General features: G+C 43.9%; 2 protein-coding genes across 2 annotated transcripts in view; both read left to right on the forward strand.

Annotated features, from left to right (window-relative positions):
* Window positions 1-12938, forward strand: part of rnf19b (ring finger protein 19B) — a 33250-nt gene extending 20312 nt beyond the window's left edge. The window contains exons 3-10 of the mRNA XM_079523112.1: window positions 661-860; window positions 4263-4407; window positions 4951-5113; window positions 8127-8241; window positions 8527-8667; window positions 8874-9063; window positions 9216-9350; window positions 9791-12938. Of these exons, the coding sequence (XP_079379238.1) occupies window positions 661-860; window positions 4263-4407; window positions 4951-5113; window positions 8127-8241; window positions 8527-8667; window positions 8874-9063; window positions 9216-9350; window positions 9791-10250 (1549 nt within the window). The 3' untranslated portion in view covers window positions 10251-12938. The remainder of the gene's footprint in view (window positions 1-660; window positions 861-4262; window positions 4408-4950; window positions 5114-8126; window positions 8242-8526; window positions 8668-8873; window positions 9064-9215; window positions 9351-9790) is intronic.
* A 755-nt stretch (window positions 12939-13693) lies between these two features.
* On the forward strand, window positions 13694-16880 carry ndufs5 (NADH:ubiquinone oxidoreductase subunit S5). Its single transcript, XM_079522277.1, has 3 exons — window positions 13694-13833; window positions 15976-16195; window positions 16662-16880. Exons 2-3 carry the CDS (start codon window positions 15980-15982, stop codon window positions 16764-16766), a joined length of 321 nt encoding a protein of 106 aa, XP_079378403.1. The 5' UTR covers window positions 13694-13833; window positions 15976-15979; the 3' UTR covers window positions 16767-16880.
* The last annotated feature ends 1428 nt before the right edge of the window (window positions 16881-18308 follow it).

The raw sequence follows: 18308 nt of genomic DNA on the forward strand, positions 1-18308 counted from the left end.
ATAGCATATCTACAAAGCTCACATGTTGACAATCATACCCAAAAAAAGTAAAGTGAAAGTGGTTGACCGCCTTCCAGCATGGTGGTGATTAACATTGGTCAGAGTTATTAGAGAATGAATACTCTCTCTTGTCTCTCAGTATACTAAGTGGTCTCTCTGACCTCTCTTCTAACTTTACTTCTAACTAACCGATCAATTCATCTCTCTCTCTCTCTCTCTCTCTCTCTCTCTCTCTGTCTGTCACAAATTGTCCTGTCTTTCTTTCTCTGTTCACCCAGTAATATAATTTAGCTTTTTCTGCATTACATCATTTAAGCTTTTTCTGCATCTCCCTCTCTCAATATTGTCAATTAGTCATGTCTGAATTGATGCATCTGTATTGATTTAACTTAACTTCCTTCCTTCCTTCGTGTGTGTGTGTGACTGTGTGTGTGTGTGTGTGTGTGTGTGTGTGTGTGTGTGTGTGTGTGTGTGTGTGTGTGTGTGTGTGTGTGTGTGTGTGTGTGTGTGTGTGTGTGTGTGTGTGTGTGTGTGTGTGTGTGTGTGTGTGTGTGTGTGTGTGTGTGTGTGTGTGTGTGTGTGTGTGTGTGTGTGTGTGTGTGTGTGTGTGTGTGTGTGTGTGTGTGTGTGTGTGTGTGTGTGACTGTGTGTGTGTCACAGATTTGCAGTGATCGCATCTGGCTGTGCCAGCTGCCCCAGACTGGTGTGTCGTAGGGAGGGCTGTGGGGCAGAGTTCTGCTACCACTGCAAGCAGGCCTGGCATCCCAACCAGACCTGTGACTCTGCACGCCAGCAGAGGGCTCAGTCCCTGCACACGCACAGCAACCACTCCCCTAGCTACACACAGGAGCAAGGGCCTGGTGAGTGCACTGTAACGGCAAGCACACTAATACACAAGTGCAAGTACATACCGTGGGCGCCACTGGACAACGATAGGCGGGAGGCACAGCAAGTTTTGCCTACGCGGGCATTTATTGAGGATATGACAAGTTCAACTTAAAATCAGCACACACAGTTGGTTAACTGGCACACAAAGGGATAACTCAGGTTCTTCCTTTCTCTAGGGCAAAACCGTTTATATTCGGTACTCAGTCCAAGTCCTCCTATCGGGACAGTGTCCCTTTTCACTCTCCTATTCCTTCAGGAGTTTATTTCCATATGGGTTCCTCTTCAGGATGCCTCCATCCCGGGGTTGCCTGTCTAATGAGAAACACTGTTAGCACAGAGTCTGGACAAGTGGAAATGAGAGGGGATGTGTGTGTTTGTGGAGACCTACCGCCAGATTGCCACGTCAGTGCTCCCTCCGCGAGTCAGTGGAGAATGAGGCGGAGCGCTCATCTGTGCCCTCCCTTTCAAACGTTACGTGCGCAGTGCGGCTGTTGCGTAATTGCTCTGATTGAGGAGGAAGATGGGTAGATACTGGTGGTCAATCACGTGACCCAGGACGGGTCGCTGTCTTCTGGGCTGTTCTCCGCCTCTGACGCTCCACTGACTCTCGTTGGGGTGGCGCTCTGACAGCCCGCTGTCATGCGACATCCCACAATACCTAAGAGTACACATACATGAATATGCAATTGCAATATGTATAAACACACTCACACACGCATGCATGTACCAGGCAAGCTTGCATGCACACATGCACGTACGTCATACGTCGTACGTGCACTCGCACACAAAACACACACAATACTTACATAAATAGATTAGTACAAGTACATAACCAAATACACACACATACCACATGCCACACCGAAATACAGCAACACACACATGCACGTGCGCGCACACACACACACACACACACACACACACACACACACACACACACACACACAGAGCGAGAGACTTGACATATCCTCATTTTGTCAAAGCACTCCTTGCACCTCTTGGGGTGTCAGATTGTCTCGATGTCTGCCGTTTGTGTATCTGCAGCATGGCGGTGTGTGTGTGCATGGATGTGTGTATATTATGTGGGGCATAGTGTGTGTGTGTGTGTGTGTGTGTGTGTGTGTGTGTGTGTGTGTGTGTGTGTGTGTGTGTGTGTGTGTGTGTGTGTGTGTGTGTGTGTGTGTGTGTGTGTGTGTGTGTGTGTGTGTGTGTGTGTGTGTGTGTGTGTGTGTGTGAGCAAGTGTGTTTAATCCAGCTTTGATTAAAATGTATTAAATGGGACCCTCTGGGCTGTCCTCAGCCAACCTCCATCTCTCTTTTTCTTTCTCTCTCTCTCTCTCTCTCTCTCTCTCTTGCTCCGTCTTAATAATGCCAGCCATATATCCAGAGGGTCTGATAATAATAGGCTGCTATTGACTTGCAGGGGTAGCTGTTAATCAAAACCAGTCCCATGTCTGTCTGCCTGTCCCTATATTCGTCTGCGTGCGTCTGTCTTGACTGTATGTGTGCCTGTCCTGACTGTTTTATCTTGCTGTCTCTATATTTTAGAGAGACAGAGAGGGTTGGAGGAGGAGAGACAGGGGGGGGGGGGGGGGGGAACTCATAGGTCGACCGGCTTATTGTCGGTATCAGCCCAACGTGGGAGTCTATTTCCTTTTCAAAGCGCTGGCTAAGGTGGAGCGCCCCGACTACCGTCAGCTCCCAGACTTGCCGCATGACTCAGTTATCCAAGCCATTCTACTCTAGTTGGTGGTGCCCGGCGTGAAACCCAGAACTCTACCGGGACTCAAGAGAGGAGGAGGACGAGAGGACACCTGTTCATTGTGATACTATGAATAGGAACTGAAATTATAATTGATCTAAGGTGCAAATCACACCAATGGGTCACAATGCAACTCCTTGCAACCAAGCGGGATTTTGGTTCTTTGCGGTATTTTAAAAAAACACAACCTTTTCACGTTCAAAAATTTGGTTTATAAATGTTTACATGGTCATGTCTCACCTTTGTTCTCTGGACTGGTTGACAGACTTCCGAGCTCTGGTAGAGCAACTACACAAGCCTCCACAAGTGGTAACTGTATTGTTCTCAGGTGTAACAACTCATTCAGACAGTCTGCCTTCTCAGTAAAGGGGGCAAACCTATTGTATCTGTATACATACATTCATGAATCCACTTGCTGACTGGCTGTCACTATTGGGCAATTTCTTTATAGGGATTTCTTGTGATTTCCTTTTGCTTTTCGTAGCATGTGACATGTCAAACTAGAGGGTTTTCATGATTCTGAATCCATTCCAAGAATTAGTTCTGCACAAAATACACTCCTTGGGCTAAAAACGGCCATAGACGTCATGACAAATGTGATGAGGTCAGCACATTTTGGGCACCTTTGGGCAAAGTGGCTATGGCTGCAAAAGGAAAGTTTGCCATTTTTGCCTGCCATAGGATATTAATGGTAGGGTCACAAGAAACCCATATAAAAAAATTGCCCAATAGTGACAGTCGGTCAGCAAGTGGATTCATGAATGTATATGTATATAGACAATATTTTAGGCCAATAAAAAAATACTATATACCATTGAACAACCATTGAATTGAACCAATTGATTGAATCACTTGGGTCGACTTGCGTCGACATGCGTCACCATGCCCGGCGTGCAACAGGACATATCACACCACTGGGACGAACGCTAAAACCATTTTGTTGCGTTTCGACTCTCGACCCATTGGTGTGGTTTGGGCTAAAGAGAGGACGACGAAGGAAATGCGAGAGAGCATCGGAGGGAGTCGGGGGTGAACGAGACATGGCTGAGGGGGGACAAAATAAATAATGAAGGGAAGAGCAGGAGAAAGAGAAGAAATTAAGGAATGCAAGAGCGTGGGAGAGAGTGAAGGAACAAGAGAGAGAGAGGGAGAGGGAGTGTGGTTGAGCTGTGTCAGCAGGATAGCGAGCACACAAACACTAACAGAAACCTCCAAATATGCAACAGCTCACTTTCCCGGAATCCAACATTTAAACTGTGTTTTAATGGATTCCATGCATGTCCTTTGCTTTATGTCAAATTGCACTCATAAGCCAGAATAAGACTTCTCTGGGAGAGAGGTCCGATAGAGATACAAAAGTGCTACGGGCTAAGATGGAGTCTGAAGAGGTGAGTTTTCAGACTAGGGCGGAAGATTGGGAGTGAGTCTGCAGTTCTGATTGCAATGGCATGTTCATTGTTCATTCCATTGTTTTGGAGCCAGAAGGGAGAAGAGTCTGGGACGTGTGGAGCGTGTTCCCGGCTCTTTTAGTGAAGGTTCTGCCAGCTTCCCTGTGTTGGCTGATCATGAAGAATCTCTTAATGACTGACCTCTCGCTTGTTTCCGTCCCCAGCCGATGACATCAAGCCGTGCCCGAGGTGCGGCGCTTACATCATCAAGATGAACGACGGCAGCTGTAATCACATGACCTGCGCTGTCTGTGGCTGTGAGTTCTGCTGGCTCTGCATGAAGGAGATCTCTGACCTGCACTACCTCAGGTAGGAACACGCCACGCACGCACACACACACACACACACGCACGCACGCGCACGCACGCACACACACCATCGACGATCACTCGAAACGAGTATGATTGTCCTCCTGCCAGTGTGTCTGGTCGTCTGTGGGTCTTCAGGTGGCTGTAGAGGCCGATCCTTGATCTACACTAGTCTACAGTCTTTATTGCACTGGGTGCATATGTGAATGGTTGCCATGAGGGTGGTGGTGGTGTGAGGAGCCGTCTTGGTGGTAGGTCTCTCTTTTCTCAGTTGCCTCTTTGCTTCTGCGGCACAGTGGAGATCCTTTTCTATAGCTGTGCTGTGCCTTCATGGACCATCCTACTCCACATGCCTCTCTGGAGGGCAGCCTCCTCCCAGGTATTGAGGCTGAATAAGCGACAGACTTTGGACACCGTCGGCGTACAGATTGGGGCAACAACAATAATAATCTAATCTTCTACACTTTACATTTCCTCTCCTCTTCCTTCTGTAATTTATCCATTCTTCTATTTCAACTTCTCTCTCTCCTCTCCTCTTCACCAGTCCATCAGGCTGTACATTCTGGGGGAAGAAGCCGTGGAGCAGGAAGAAGAAGATCCTGTGGCAGCTGGGCACCCTGATAGGAGCTCCGGTTGGCATCACTCTCATTGCTGGCATCGCTGTCCCTGCCATGGTTATCGGCATTCCAGTCTATGTGGGGCGCAAGGTGAGATAATAGCAGCCATGGTAATATTGATGATGAGCATTATCCTCGTCATTATTATCATCTTCATTGAAGTCAAAGAGTTGTAAATAATGAAGTGAGTTGAGGTGTGCTCAGTAGAGCATGTGATGAACAATGTTTTTGGGGGGGGTTGTGCTCCTGTATACAAAGGCCCAGGGCAATGTCATTACATAATTATGGTACATACTCATTAGACAGGCTATATGGAGACAAATCTGTGGACATTGAACATACCAAAAAGTAGTGTGGCATGTTGTCATCACTTGGACAAACATGATGTTACATATATGTAACAAATACATGTAACGTGCAACAATAGCCTAATACATTTCAATATGTGTGCATGACCCTCCCTGCTCCAATGTCAGTAGATCCCGCTTCTGAACAGATTTCTCTTAAGGTGGCCTTACACTAGCCGATTTTTTTCAATCTGAAATCTGATAGCACCACACACTACAGGATAATCGGAGCGGGGCAGAGCAAATATCAAACATTCTTGATGTTGATCAGGCCGATCGCGCTTTGAACGGTCGGGCACCCCCCGAGCGGCTAGTGTAAGGCCACCTTTATTCAATGTAGACCTTGATTGTGACCTTGACCTTTTACTATGTCAACCCAAACATTTATATTCTGTGGGAAGCCTACTAATAATTCCCAGGTTTCCCACCAACTTTCGTGAAAGTTTGCCAATCCATATGATTTACATAACCTTTTCTAGTCAAAACGTAATGCTCTCTAAGCCCAATCATTCATACTACACTTGGAGAGCCGAAAAACTTGTTCCGGAAGAGCTACCCGACCCGGGGCCACTGAAAGTAATTTCATACTACCATGGCTCGCCCTCACGGCTCGCACCATTGGTGGTGAGTGGAGACTCCCTCGAGCAGCAGCAGCGGTGTATTCGCTCTGTCGAGCAGTGTGACGAGCTGGTTCTGGATAATATATCATCTCAATATCCTCTGCTAAGCAAAGCAAGCATTTTGCTACTTTTACAACCACATACAAGTGTGAATTAGGATTTTCTGTGCTTACGCAAGTAAAGACAATGTTGGGAATTGGGTCGCCTGGTTTTTCATCTTAAAAAAAAATGGGTCCCCTGAAAAGAAGTTTGGGAACCACTAGTAACTAGGCTACATCACAGCCAGCAGCACTGCTGGTAGTGGAACAGATGGCTAAATTCATACCTGGACATCGCGAGTCGCTGTGGGGAATTTGTGATGACCAAATTTGCGTGTCCGTTAGGAGACTCAAATCGTCTCACCGGTCATTACATTATTGGGTCAGGAATGCGACAAAAGCAATTCAAGGTTTCAAGGGCTTTGTAATTGATAGAACATTAGTTTTTTGGGTGAATTACTCCTTTAACCCTATATACTCCCCCCAGGGGTCTATCCATGGTCCAGTCCTTTCTACATGTTTCCTATTTTGATGAATGTTCACGTATTACATGTGAAGGCTATAGGGTTCATGTGATTAATGTGGGCAGGGTAAAAAATGGGACATACCTCACCTACTGTAATAAATTCCTTTCTTCGCATTCTGTCGGTCTTTCAGCCTCAGCAGCACTGGCATTCGACTACTCGTAGTCTACAGCAGTTCATAACGTGAAAAGTCACTGCACTTTCATCTATTTCGACTTGGTTCTTTACAAGGAAACCTCTTTCACTTCCCTGTAATTTACAATGTTTCAAATGACACTGAAAGTATTTCTTTCTATTGATGTTGGCGGCGTCCCAGCTTCTGGCTGGCATTGAGGTCAGCCATTGTTGAGAAGCATGGTTGTAATTTCCTAGAAATACAGGTCAGGACATTCGGTTCCTGTTATGTTCAGCATAATGAAACTTCCATTACTCACTTCAGCATGCCACACAAGGTGTTAATTTGGTTTATAGACGGTAAGGTGACGTATTCTAAAAGTGAACAAAAGGCAGCACACTTGTAACCACAATGCAGGATAATTTATTGAGTACTAAGTACCAACGCTTGACCTGGAAAGCTCTTCTTCAGGGATTCATGCCTCGGTCCGTACTTAGTACTCAATAATTCACCCTGCATGGTGGCTATGAGTGTTCAGCCTTTTCTTCACTTTAAGACTTCTTTACCAAGGTTAGCAGCACCTCATCAATACTGGTGTGTGCCCTTCTCCTGATTGGTTGATGGTTTGACTATCAATATCTGCACAAACTGTCAGAGCAGGAAGGCAGTTTTTCAGTGATTTGCTGAGCTTTTAATCGGTTCTATTATGTTTTCTCTTTTCCATGTGAAACATGGAAATCACTCTGGTAAAAACATCTTTGAGACTGGATGTATAATAAGACCTTTAATGGTACATTGATATACTGTACCACCCTCTTGTGGATACTTTGTAGAACTGCATGTTTTGACAAACCTACTGGATTCTGGCTTGATGTTCTTTGTTTAACATGGATAAACAACTAAACTAATTGGACCGTTACAATAGGTAATCCTCCCATACACCGTGGCTGCTTGTTGCTCATGTTGTTTGAATCTTATTAGCTTTTAAAGGTGCCTGAAAAATAATTAAAATAAAACATTATTTATTAGTACCGACATCCTATTCAGGACACATACTACATTACAGGGCAGTACCAACAAGAAAGAAGCCTAGTAAAATTATTTGAATAAAGAGCCGAACATTCCTTCTTAGCCTGGCATTGCCAGACTGATCACGTGGGATCACTCACACGTTCTGTCCACGATATGAGTCTGGACTTTGGTCATTTCTCGACCGCTTCGGACGCGGGACAGCTCGCCGGAACCGGGCCGGCACCCTGGGCGTGTTCTTGTGAGTCTGGCAGTTCTGGGGACCCCCACACGGAGTTGTACCACTCACTTCACACGGGTGTGATTTTTATCTATCTCCAGACTGTATGACCGGAAGCATTTGAAAATTGTGGGAGCCAACAGTCTGGCAAGGCGAGACTACTGTTGTCCAGTTCAGGTGTGTTCACTTTATGCTTGTTCTTTATTGCAGATCCACGCCCACTATGAGCTGAAGAAGAGCTCTCGTCACAGGAGGAACCTGGCCATCACAGGAGGCGTGGCCTTGTCCATCATCACTGCTCCGGTCATAGCAACTGTCAGCGTCGGTAAGGAGCAGCACATTGTCTGTTCTCTCGTCTTTTTTCCCCTGTTAATCGGTTAGTTTTTGAGGGGCGCTAGCCCCTCCTATATACAGGTTTAATGTTTGTTTTTAGTTCAATGTTTGTTTTAAAAAACGCCATTGACAATGAAGGGGAAATGTATTTATTTATTTAGATATCAATCAATAGTAAATTAAATACATTGTCTCCCTCTGTTTCTTTTCCATAATGTCTCTCCCTACCACCCCCCCCCCCCCTCTCTCTCTCTCTCTCTATTTGTCTCTCTCCCAGGTATTGGTGTACCCATCATGTTGGCATATGTCTACGGGGTGGTGCCTATCTCTCTGTGCAGAGGTGGGGGCTGTGGTGTGAGCCGGGGGAAGGGGCGGGGCGTACGGATAGACTTTGACGAGGATGATGGACCAATCACAGGTGAGGAAACCAAACATCACATTTGCAAACAGGCGGAGGATGTCTTTTAACATATCCAATGTTTCGTTTTTTAACCGTGCCTCTGCCTTTAGTGTTATTTCCAATGCAATCATTGCTACTTTTGAGAGTACAAAATTCTTTGCATAAAGCATGTATTTAAAATAGAAATCTGAGAATGATCTTTCTTTGTACCATTCTCGGTTCAGTGGCGGATGCGTGGCGTGCCCTCAAGTCTCCCAGCCTCGGGGAGAGCAGTCTGGATGGGGCGGCCAGCGGCATGAGCACCACCTCCCCCAGCGAGGGCCTTTCTGTGGCACCAGGGGGCCTCGGGGACACTCCCCACTTTAACACCCTGGCAGGGGGTGCTCTGGGAGCCCGCACCGGCAAATATAGCAGGTAACAAAAAACAGATTACAATATAAAATAGAATAGGTGTAGTCTGATGTTGACGTGGTTCCAAAGACATGTGTCCACATGCTATCTCTTGTGCCTGCAAGAAACAACTCACGATGACCCATGTGTACATTTCATGTATTGTTCCCTTCCAGGCTGGAGGTGCAAGGAGGGGAGCTGGCTAAGGAGTCAACCCAGAGGGAGTCCGGAAGCCTGGGTGCAGGCAGTGACTGTGCCAGCACCAGAGGCATGGCCGGATCCATAATCTCCTCCTACACACTACCTGACAGGTACGCAGTCATCACTGCTTTGTGTTTTGTTTATTGTGTTTCTTGGTCATTCTGTCCATGTACTTCTCAGCGTGTGTGTGTTAACCCATTTAGACCTGACGTCGAAATAAAAAAAACGTTCGCTCTGAAAGAATATATGTTCAAAGATTTGTGCCGCATTTTTACGATTTTTCAAAAATAGCAGACCTACAAGTTCATAGTGCGCCACTCGGTGGCACGCTATGAGCTTGTAGATCTGCTATTTTTCAATAGCTAAAGTATAACATAATGCTTAGTTAAAACAACAAAAGGGGTTCCCGCCCAAAATGGGTTAAGGAAGTACATAAATGTGTCTAACTTGTCTTCTCCTTGATTTCCCTATACCTTATTCAACTGTACTACATATAATAACTGGATTTAATCTTGAGCATGTTAAAATCTTCCATCTTGTTCCTCCGCAGGGAGTGCACCAACCAGATTCAAGTAGACATTGAGGCCAAACCCAGCCACTTCTGCCTGACCAGCGAAGAGGACCTAACCCCGCCTCCGGGCACAGCCGCCATGGCAAACAGCTCGGGAGGGGAGGAGCCTCTGGACTGCAGCTCCAGGAGGGGCGGGGTAGCGTTGTCCGGCTCCGTGCTGGGCCTGTCGCCGGGAGCGTCCATCCGAGAGGGACTCCGCGACGTCACCCTGGCTCAGCCGGAGAGCATCCGCAGCGACCTGGAGATGTCGGACACGCAGTCGGATGACATCGCCGAGCTGACGTCGGACGACTGTGACTCTCCTCACCCGAAGAGCGGTCGCCCGCTGTCCTCCTCCCACCAGCCCCTGCCCCAGCAGCCCCCGTCCTGCCGAGCGCTGAACCCCTCCACCGAAGGCCTTCACTGTCCAGCAGACAGCAGCGTAACCCTCTATGTCTGAGAGAACACTGGCTTGCACAGGATTGCACAAAACAAAAGAAACTCCCCGACAATTCCATGTATTAGCTTTCACACGGTTTCATAGATTCATTTTGTTTTACTTTTTTGTTTCTTGTTCTTTTTTTTTTCTCGATTCACTCACCAAAACCTTCTTACACGCAGACAGCCTTTATGTACTTTTACCTGTCAGTCTGTCTTATCTGTCTATCTGTTCTATTGACCTGTTAATATCATCGCTGAAGTTATTCTCAGGATTCTACCTCTTAGATATGATGTTTTATGTTTACTTCTTGGTGCAAAATGCCTTGGCTACTTAAGCAAAAAAAATAGCAAACAAGAGGTACAAATTTGCCACAAGATAATATGGTAAAAATAAAGTATGAAATTAGATGGGTAAAAGTACTACGATGATGCTAAGATTTGTATTGCGGAAGCGAGAGACAGGGGGGAGGGGGTAAAAAGATGTGTGAATGTGCGTGGACTTTGTACTCTGTCTTGTTTATTTCCTATTTATATCTGAATGAACCTTGAATGGTATGATTTGCTGTATGCATGAGTCTGCATGACTATGTCTTGTGTGTGGAAGGTGTCAAAGTGCGGCGAGCTCCTGTGACACAGGTGAGAGTGTAGTTTTGCACAGAGTCGTCGTGGCTTAGCGGAGGTTATATCTGCACTTGAATCTAACTTGTCCTGCACAGAGAAGGAGAGAAAAGAGAGCCCATGCTTGCTGAGCTGTGGAAATGACAGAGTTCTGACAGTTAATGTGATGATCATGCTGGACTGCTATTATGATCTAATTTATTCTGTTCTGATGAAGTCAAATTAAATATGTCCACTGAGCTTTTAATATACAGCAATTAACCCTAAAATCTGTGTGATTTTAGATTTTTGCATTTTCACCCTTTGTCAAGTCCCGCCCGTGGTTCTGCCCATCTTCGCACCCATTGGTTGCCGTTTCGTGGTTGGACAAAAATCCTCTCTCTCCATCCACTACAGGTTTTTCAGTTGCTTCGTATTGATATGCTGTGCATTCAATTCTTATTTTAAACTTGGTGTGTTTAAAAAGGAACATCACAGGTGCAGCATGTTGACTGGGTTGTTTTGAGTTTTTTCCAAAAAATATGTTTCAGCAAATTCAACAAACTAGGCGGAACCAGGGTGGAACAAGGCAAGGCTGACTGACTAACCAAGGCTGGTTAGTCAGTCAGGGACCAATCAGAAGGCTGACTATTTCTAAAAATCTTGAAACAGTTTGGAAAACGTAAGAAAACGACATATTTAGTAGGCATTTGTAGAATCGGCCTCAGGTCTTAATGGGTTAATACGTTTCAGGAAGGACAATGTCAGAACTCTTTCATTATTGCAAGGCTCTTGTATGCCTCGGATGATAGGACCACACCTGAAGTCAACCTACAGGCAGTTGCACATGCAAATGACTGACTTGACTGCCTACCTGACTGCCTTACAGACAGTGGCAATGATGAAGCTTTCTTTTTGACCAACGCAACACACACTGACTTAGTTTCCAACACGCTAACTGGCAAATGGTCTGACCCACTTGAATGTTGTTGTCTGTCTTTGTCTTTGTGTGTGAGTATGTGGAGCAGAGAGGATTGAATGATTGTTAGTTACAGAGCTGCAGAAGTCAACAGACAAAATCCACAAGCTTACAGATAGTGGAGCGAATTAATTCTTGATGAATGTATACGTTCAACGTTCGTACTGGATTTTTATTTTTGAATGAGCACTCGTGCACTTTATCTGAAATGTCTATCTTTTTTGCTGTCCGTTGTTTATTGCTATTACTGTGTTTACTGCATAAAACTGTCTGTGGTACAACCAAAATAAATCCACTACCAGAAAGCCTGTTGTATTGGATGTAACAGAGTTTGTTTCCAAAATGCTTTATATCCATATCCATGTTGGGGGTGGATGGGGTGAGAGGGTCATTCCACGCAGTTAATCAATTAATAACTCTGAAATATAGAGAATCCTATCTGTAAAAGTGTTACTCTTGTGAACCAAGGACTTAGTACTGTCTTTTAGAGAAAAGTAGTCAAATTATTTTTAATGTTGCACTATCAATCATAAGTGTCTGTATTGTATGCCAAATGGTGGATAACTTACTTTGGAATGAAACTCGTCCCCTGTTGATGCTGATCAGCTCTTCATAATCATACTTAATAACTGGAATAGGTTCATAGCTTTTTATTACATCTGTGCTTTAAGTTTTTTTTTTTTTTTTTAACATGTTTTTCTTTCAATTCAAGGAATCAACTTGGAAGCTTTTTCATCTCAGAGTAGCTTTATGAATCTACATGCAAGTAGCTGCTCATGTCATATGACTGGGCAGCACTTGGATTGGTCTGTTGATAATATGATTATCAGTCGTCACTTTGTTACTGCCCATCTATTGAAATCAACACCATGAATGTACCATGTACTGACACAGAACTTTCTGAATTACACTGAACTATAGGGTGACAGAAATTATGTATAAAGAAAGAACACAGTACTTGTGTACATGGTTTTGAGTGTATAGATGGCAATATGTGACTGTTTTCAATATGTGTAACTGCTGGCAATGTTAAAGTCCTGCCCTGTGTTGGATTGTATATGCAGGACTATATGAAAGATATTTGTGGACTTTGGAGGAAAAAAATAAACAATCATCTGTTGTGCACCAAAATCTAGACTTGTCAAATTGATTGCATGAGAGAAAATCAAAAGAACAGTAGGCCTATATGGCACTGAGTCTGAGCTTGAAACGTTACAGTAGGTTGGAAGATTAAAATGTATGCAATATTATTCCATAGAATTATTCAAAAGGACACACACACACACACACACACACAGATACATACTGTACATACATACATACATACATACATACATGACCTCTTTTATGATGAATTCCTGTTCTGTTCTTTGACTATATAGAAGTGTCTATTTGTACGTCTCTAAATGTTTTGATGAATTAAACAAGGTGGACCCTCTTGTAAACAAGTGTAATGCTTAATTGGGTCGTCCACTCACAGTTAACAGTCTTTGTATTGAGTTTGTGCTTGAAATGTACTGTAATTCTGCAAACTGTTAATAAATATTTCAATCAATCAATCAATACATACTGTACATAGTGTCGAAGTGTCCTTGAGCAAGACACTGAAGTCTGAACCCCTAATTGCTCCTGATGTGCTGCATATGGTTGATGCCTTGCATGGTTTTCGCCGCCATCAGTGTATGAATGGGTGAATGTAATGCCTTGGATAAAAGCGCTATATAAATGCACAATTTTTTTACCTGATGCACACACACACACACACACACACACACACACACACACACACACACACACACACACACACACACACACGCACACGCACGCACGCACGCGCGCACGCAAGCACACACACACACACACACGTACACGCACACAACACACAAATGGGTTGTCCATTCACAGCAGTGTCGTAAAAGGAATCGAAGTCGAACTGCCTCCTTTACGCTAGAGTTTAGCTCTCTAACGTAAAGTAAAACGTTTGCTGTGCTTTCACGGAAGGTTAAAGTGGTTCCTGTAAAACACGGTAAATAAATGTGCTTTGGATGCATTTGATTTATAGTTTGACCTATTGTCTGGTGTATTAGATAAAACCTAAACGTTATTCTACATGTTTGAATAAAAGTAATGCTCCAATTCATAATTAGAGCGAGTGGCCTTTTGACGTTAGCGTCAGCAAGCTGTCAAGGGCTCTTTAACAACAGCTTGTTACATCTGTAAGAATATTTATAGTGAGTAAACAATATTACTGTGTGGACGGTACTAGGTTGATTGATTACTTTATTAACATGATTATTAACAACTGCACAGGTAGTAGTAGTACAGACTGTACAGTCAAAGGTTATGCTAGCCAAAAACCTGCAGGGCTGGCTCTATTTTAGATAAACATGAAGATTTAGGTTAAATTGGCGGTTCAAATACATCTGTTGACTGTTATAGTAGTTGGCCGACCTGTTTGATTGATTGATTGAAATTTTTATTAACAGTTTGCAGAATTACAGTACATTTCAAGCACAAACTCAATACAAAGGCTGTTAACTGTGAGTGGACGACCCAATTAAGCATTACACTTGTTTACAACAGGGTCCACCATGTTCAATTCATCAAAACATTTAGAGACGTACAAATAGACACTTCTATATAGACAAAGAACAGTACAGGAATTCATCATAATGGAGGTAAAAAGGGAAAAGAAACATATACAGTGAGGGGAAAAGGGGGGGGGGGATTCAGATTTTACGGGGCCAGTTTCGAAATGCAGCCATCCTTATGTGCCCTTTGAGAGCGGTTTTGAAGGAGTCAAGGGATTTGCATGTCTTAATGACTGTTGGTAGGGCGTTCCACATTTTGGTGGCATAGGAGCGAAAATAATTTAGTCCCTTGTTTGTGCCGAATCTGGGTTGAACATGGTTCGTTGCACTCCCTCTGGTGTTGTGGGTGTGGACTTCGTTAACATTAAGGAAGTATCTACACAGGTACATGGGTATCTTGGTGGAGTATCGAATCTTGTGGACCAGACCCATTGCAAGATGCTGTACTCTGTCGCCGACCCTAAGCCATGTCAGTCTGTCAAAGTGGGCAGGGGTGAGGCCAAGTAGGAGCCTGACCAGTTTGTTTTGGGAGGTCTGGAGCCTAGTTTTAAGGGCCTTTGAGGTGCTGTGGTACCAGGAGGTGCATGCATAGTCAAAGAAGCCTTGTACAAGGGCTCCTGTTAAGGTCTTCAAGGTGTTTTTGTCGACCAGTGAGGAGATCCTGTAAAGGAATCTTGTTCTTTGGTTGACTTTTTTTGATTACGTTGGTGGCCATTTTATCACCGGAAAGATTAGCCTCCAGGATGGAACCTAGGTAGGTAATTTCATCTTTACGTGTGATAACATTGTCACCCACTCTAACCAAGAAGCCATTTGCCTTGCTGAGATTACTATTAGATCCAAAGAGAATGGATTCAGTTTTTCCCAGGTGTAAAGATAGTTTGTTATCAGCGAGCCAGGTGCAGATTCTCATTCTACCGAGTTCAGAGCTGAGGGCATTTTCAACCTGCAGTTTGTCCCTGTCCCTGTCCCTGTACGCAGATACAGGTCTAGAAGTCTGTTTTTCCTCAAAAAAATTTACCCCCAAAATGACTGGCTATCACAGGTTTTGTAGAAATAGTAGGCCTTACGTAATTTTTTAAAATGATCATATATTGGACCCTCATTTGTAATTGGTATTTTACTATTTTGTATTTAATAAAAAAAATAAAAACATCTCAAAATATTTTGTTCCAGAGATCCCATAAGCAAAGATTTGAGTTAAAAATGTTGTCTTTAAAAATATATATTCAGATTTGCACACTGTTAAGGTGGGTTGTGATTTTGAGATAAAAAAATGATAGTTTTTCACTTTTTGAATTATATTACGGAAGAAAAATAACTTTTGCACGATATTCATTTTTCAGAAGAGAGCTGTATGTATATTCTAAACTTCCTCTTTTGAGATGGGTCGGCGGCCGTCGCCAAATATATTTTGGGCGTCTTTGACATGAAACATTTTGAGAACCACTGATATAGAAAGGTTTTTCAGAAAGCCGGCAGCCGCTAGGATTTAGAAATGTTTCTCAGGTCAACGGGTTAAAACGCATGCCTAAACCTTGTATGTCTGCTATGTCTCCAATCCATCCATCTTTCAGTACCATGCCGTTCGTCGACATACAGGACCGGTTGGGCATCAACATAGACAAATGGATGCAGATCCAGAGTGGGGAGCAGCCCTACAAGCGAGCGGCAAAGTGCCATTCCTTTGAGAAGGAGTGGATCGAGTGTTCCCACGGCATTGGGCAAACCCGTGCCAAGAAGGAGTGCAAAATTGAATATGACGACTTCTACGAGTGCATGCACAGGCAGAAGACGGTGAGTGTAGTGTCTGCTGCTAATGGTTGTTTTCATAATCTCTTAAAGTTTACATTTGTTTCTTTATCTTATTTGTGCCTATAAGATAAATCAGAATAAGGTATTACCTGTCTGTAATAATCACAGGTTTCTTACCACCATGAACAAGACGGGGTCTGTTAACAACATGGCTTTGCTGTGAATCTCTTACATCAAAACTGATTAAAGTTCTCATTCTAAAATTATTAAATGGAGACATGGAATTTCTGTTAGTATTCTGGAGAAAGTGAAAGTTAACTGATAGTAATTGTAAATGACTGATGAAAAATTGTATATACTATGCAACAGCAACTGCATACTACAATGTCTAACTGCTTGCAACTAAATGCTTGTAACTGTACATCTGCTATTTTCAGCATCCGACAGCCTCACACAATTGAGTATAACTCTGGCTTAAGCATTTTGTTCCTCTTCCTTCCCTCTCTAGAACGAACGGCTGTATCAGATCCGTAAGCAGAGAGACAAGCTGGTGAAGGAGGGGCAATACATCACCCCACCCCACCACTCAGGCAAGGAAGAGCAGAGACCCTGAGGGAGCACACGTACTGCCTGTCTGTCCGCCCCACCCAACCTTGTGTATAATAAATCATATATATTGTCCCTCTACCCTGTACAAGTTCACAAATAAATGTTATTATTGACCATTTTCTTCTTTGTTTTTATTTATTTTTTGGTGTAGGAGATGTGCAGAACAGGTATGGATATTATTTGAGTTAAATATGGGATCCAGGGGGGCACGGTGGCACAGTCGGTAGTGCTGTCGCCTCATAGCTAGAAGGTCCTGGGTTCGATTCCTGCTGGGGGGAAACTGTGGGCGCTGGGGGCGTGTTCTCTCCTCCACATCATCAGTGCCCATACCCGAGGCAGGGTTGGCGAAAGAGCCTTTCTGTGTGGAGTCTACATGTTCTCCCCGTGTCCCCTAGGGTAGGTACCCTCACAAAAAACACGCAGTAATCCTGGTCTCTAAACTACCTCCCCCTGGCCAGCCGGGGCGCCTGATGGAGGGGAAAGGAACTGGTTGGAATAACGTGACTCCCCTGTCAGGTGAAAAGAAGCAGCTTGGACTCCTCATGCAGGGAGCATGAGGTTAGTTCGCTGCCCCCCAGGTTGGCAGAGGAAGTGTAGCGCCTAAGATTACATTAGATAATTGACACAGGGTGAAAAAATGGTTTGCAAAATCGTGGGATAAAAATCAAAAGAAGAAAAATATGGGATCCACATGTGAACTTAACTGTACAGTCAGTTCTGTTTCGAAATCACTCGGTGTGTGTGCTTTGGACGTACTTATTTTAATTTAGACAATAAGGACTCAAGATTGTGCAAATGGATGGATACATCTTAATAAAATTGACCCAATTCGAAGGTTAACTGCTGCACTTCATTTTCTTAACCTGCAGAGGGCAGACTAAATTCAACTAAACCACTCCTTAGATTGGTAAGTCAATACTCCCTTGGGATGATGAGAGAGCGACGAGTGGACGAGCGGATGTGAATGGATGCTCTTTGACATTGCGATTCAATTACTAGTGTTTTAAAGTGAGTTGATGAGATTACAATGTTCTAAACACCACCACAAGATGGCGCCTGTAACGCAGATATCCCATTCTGGGAGCCTGCAATTTTTAGGTCTGCACTGCAAGTGACTTCTATGAAACTGCATGCATTTGTTTATTAGGTAACCATTGAACCAATTTAGTTTGAGTTAACATGGCTGCTTATGTGGCAGAACACAATGAATTAATCGCTATGAATGCAAGTAGTCTTAACTGTAAAACAGTACTAATGTAAGACCTGGTTCCATTCTTCATCACAAGGTTTCAATTAGTATTGCTCTCTGTGACTGTGTGTATAGGCTTCATCAAATTAGATTTTTTATAGGCCAAAACCAAGGTCATGAATGATGAACAGTAGCCTACACGTGCACTTTGACAGCTCATGTTGTGCTCTAACTTATTAGCCTGCTGCCTAGCTATATGATCAACAGAGATCACATGTAAACTGACCCCTGATTATCATCGCAGTAGTAGCCTATTTTTCACGTGACCAGTCAAACAGAAATACCATTAGCTGTTGT

This window comes from Electrona antarctica, assembly GCF_951216825.1.
Source record: "Electrona antarctica genome assembly, chromosome: 15".
Classification (NCBI taxonomy): domain Eukaryota; kingdom Metazoa; phylum Chordata; class Actinopteri; order Myctophiformes; family Myctophidae; genus Electrona; species Electrona antarctica.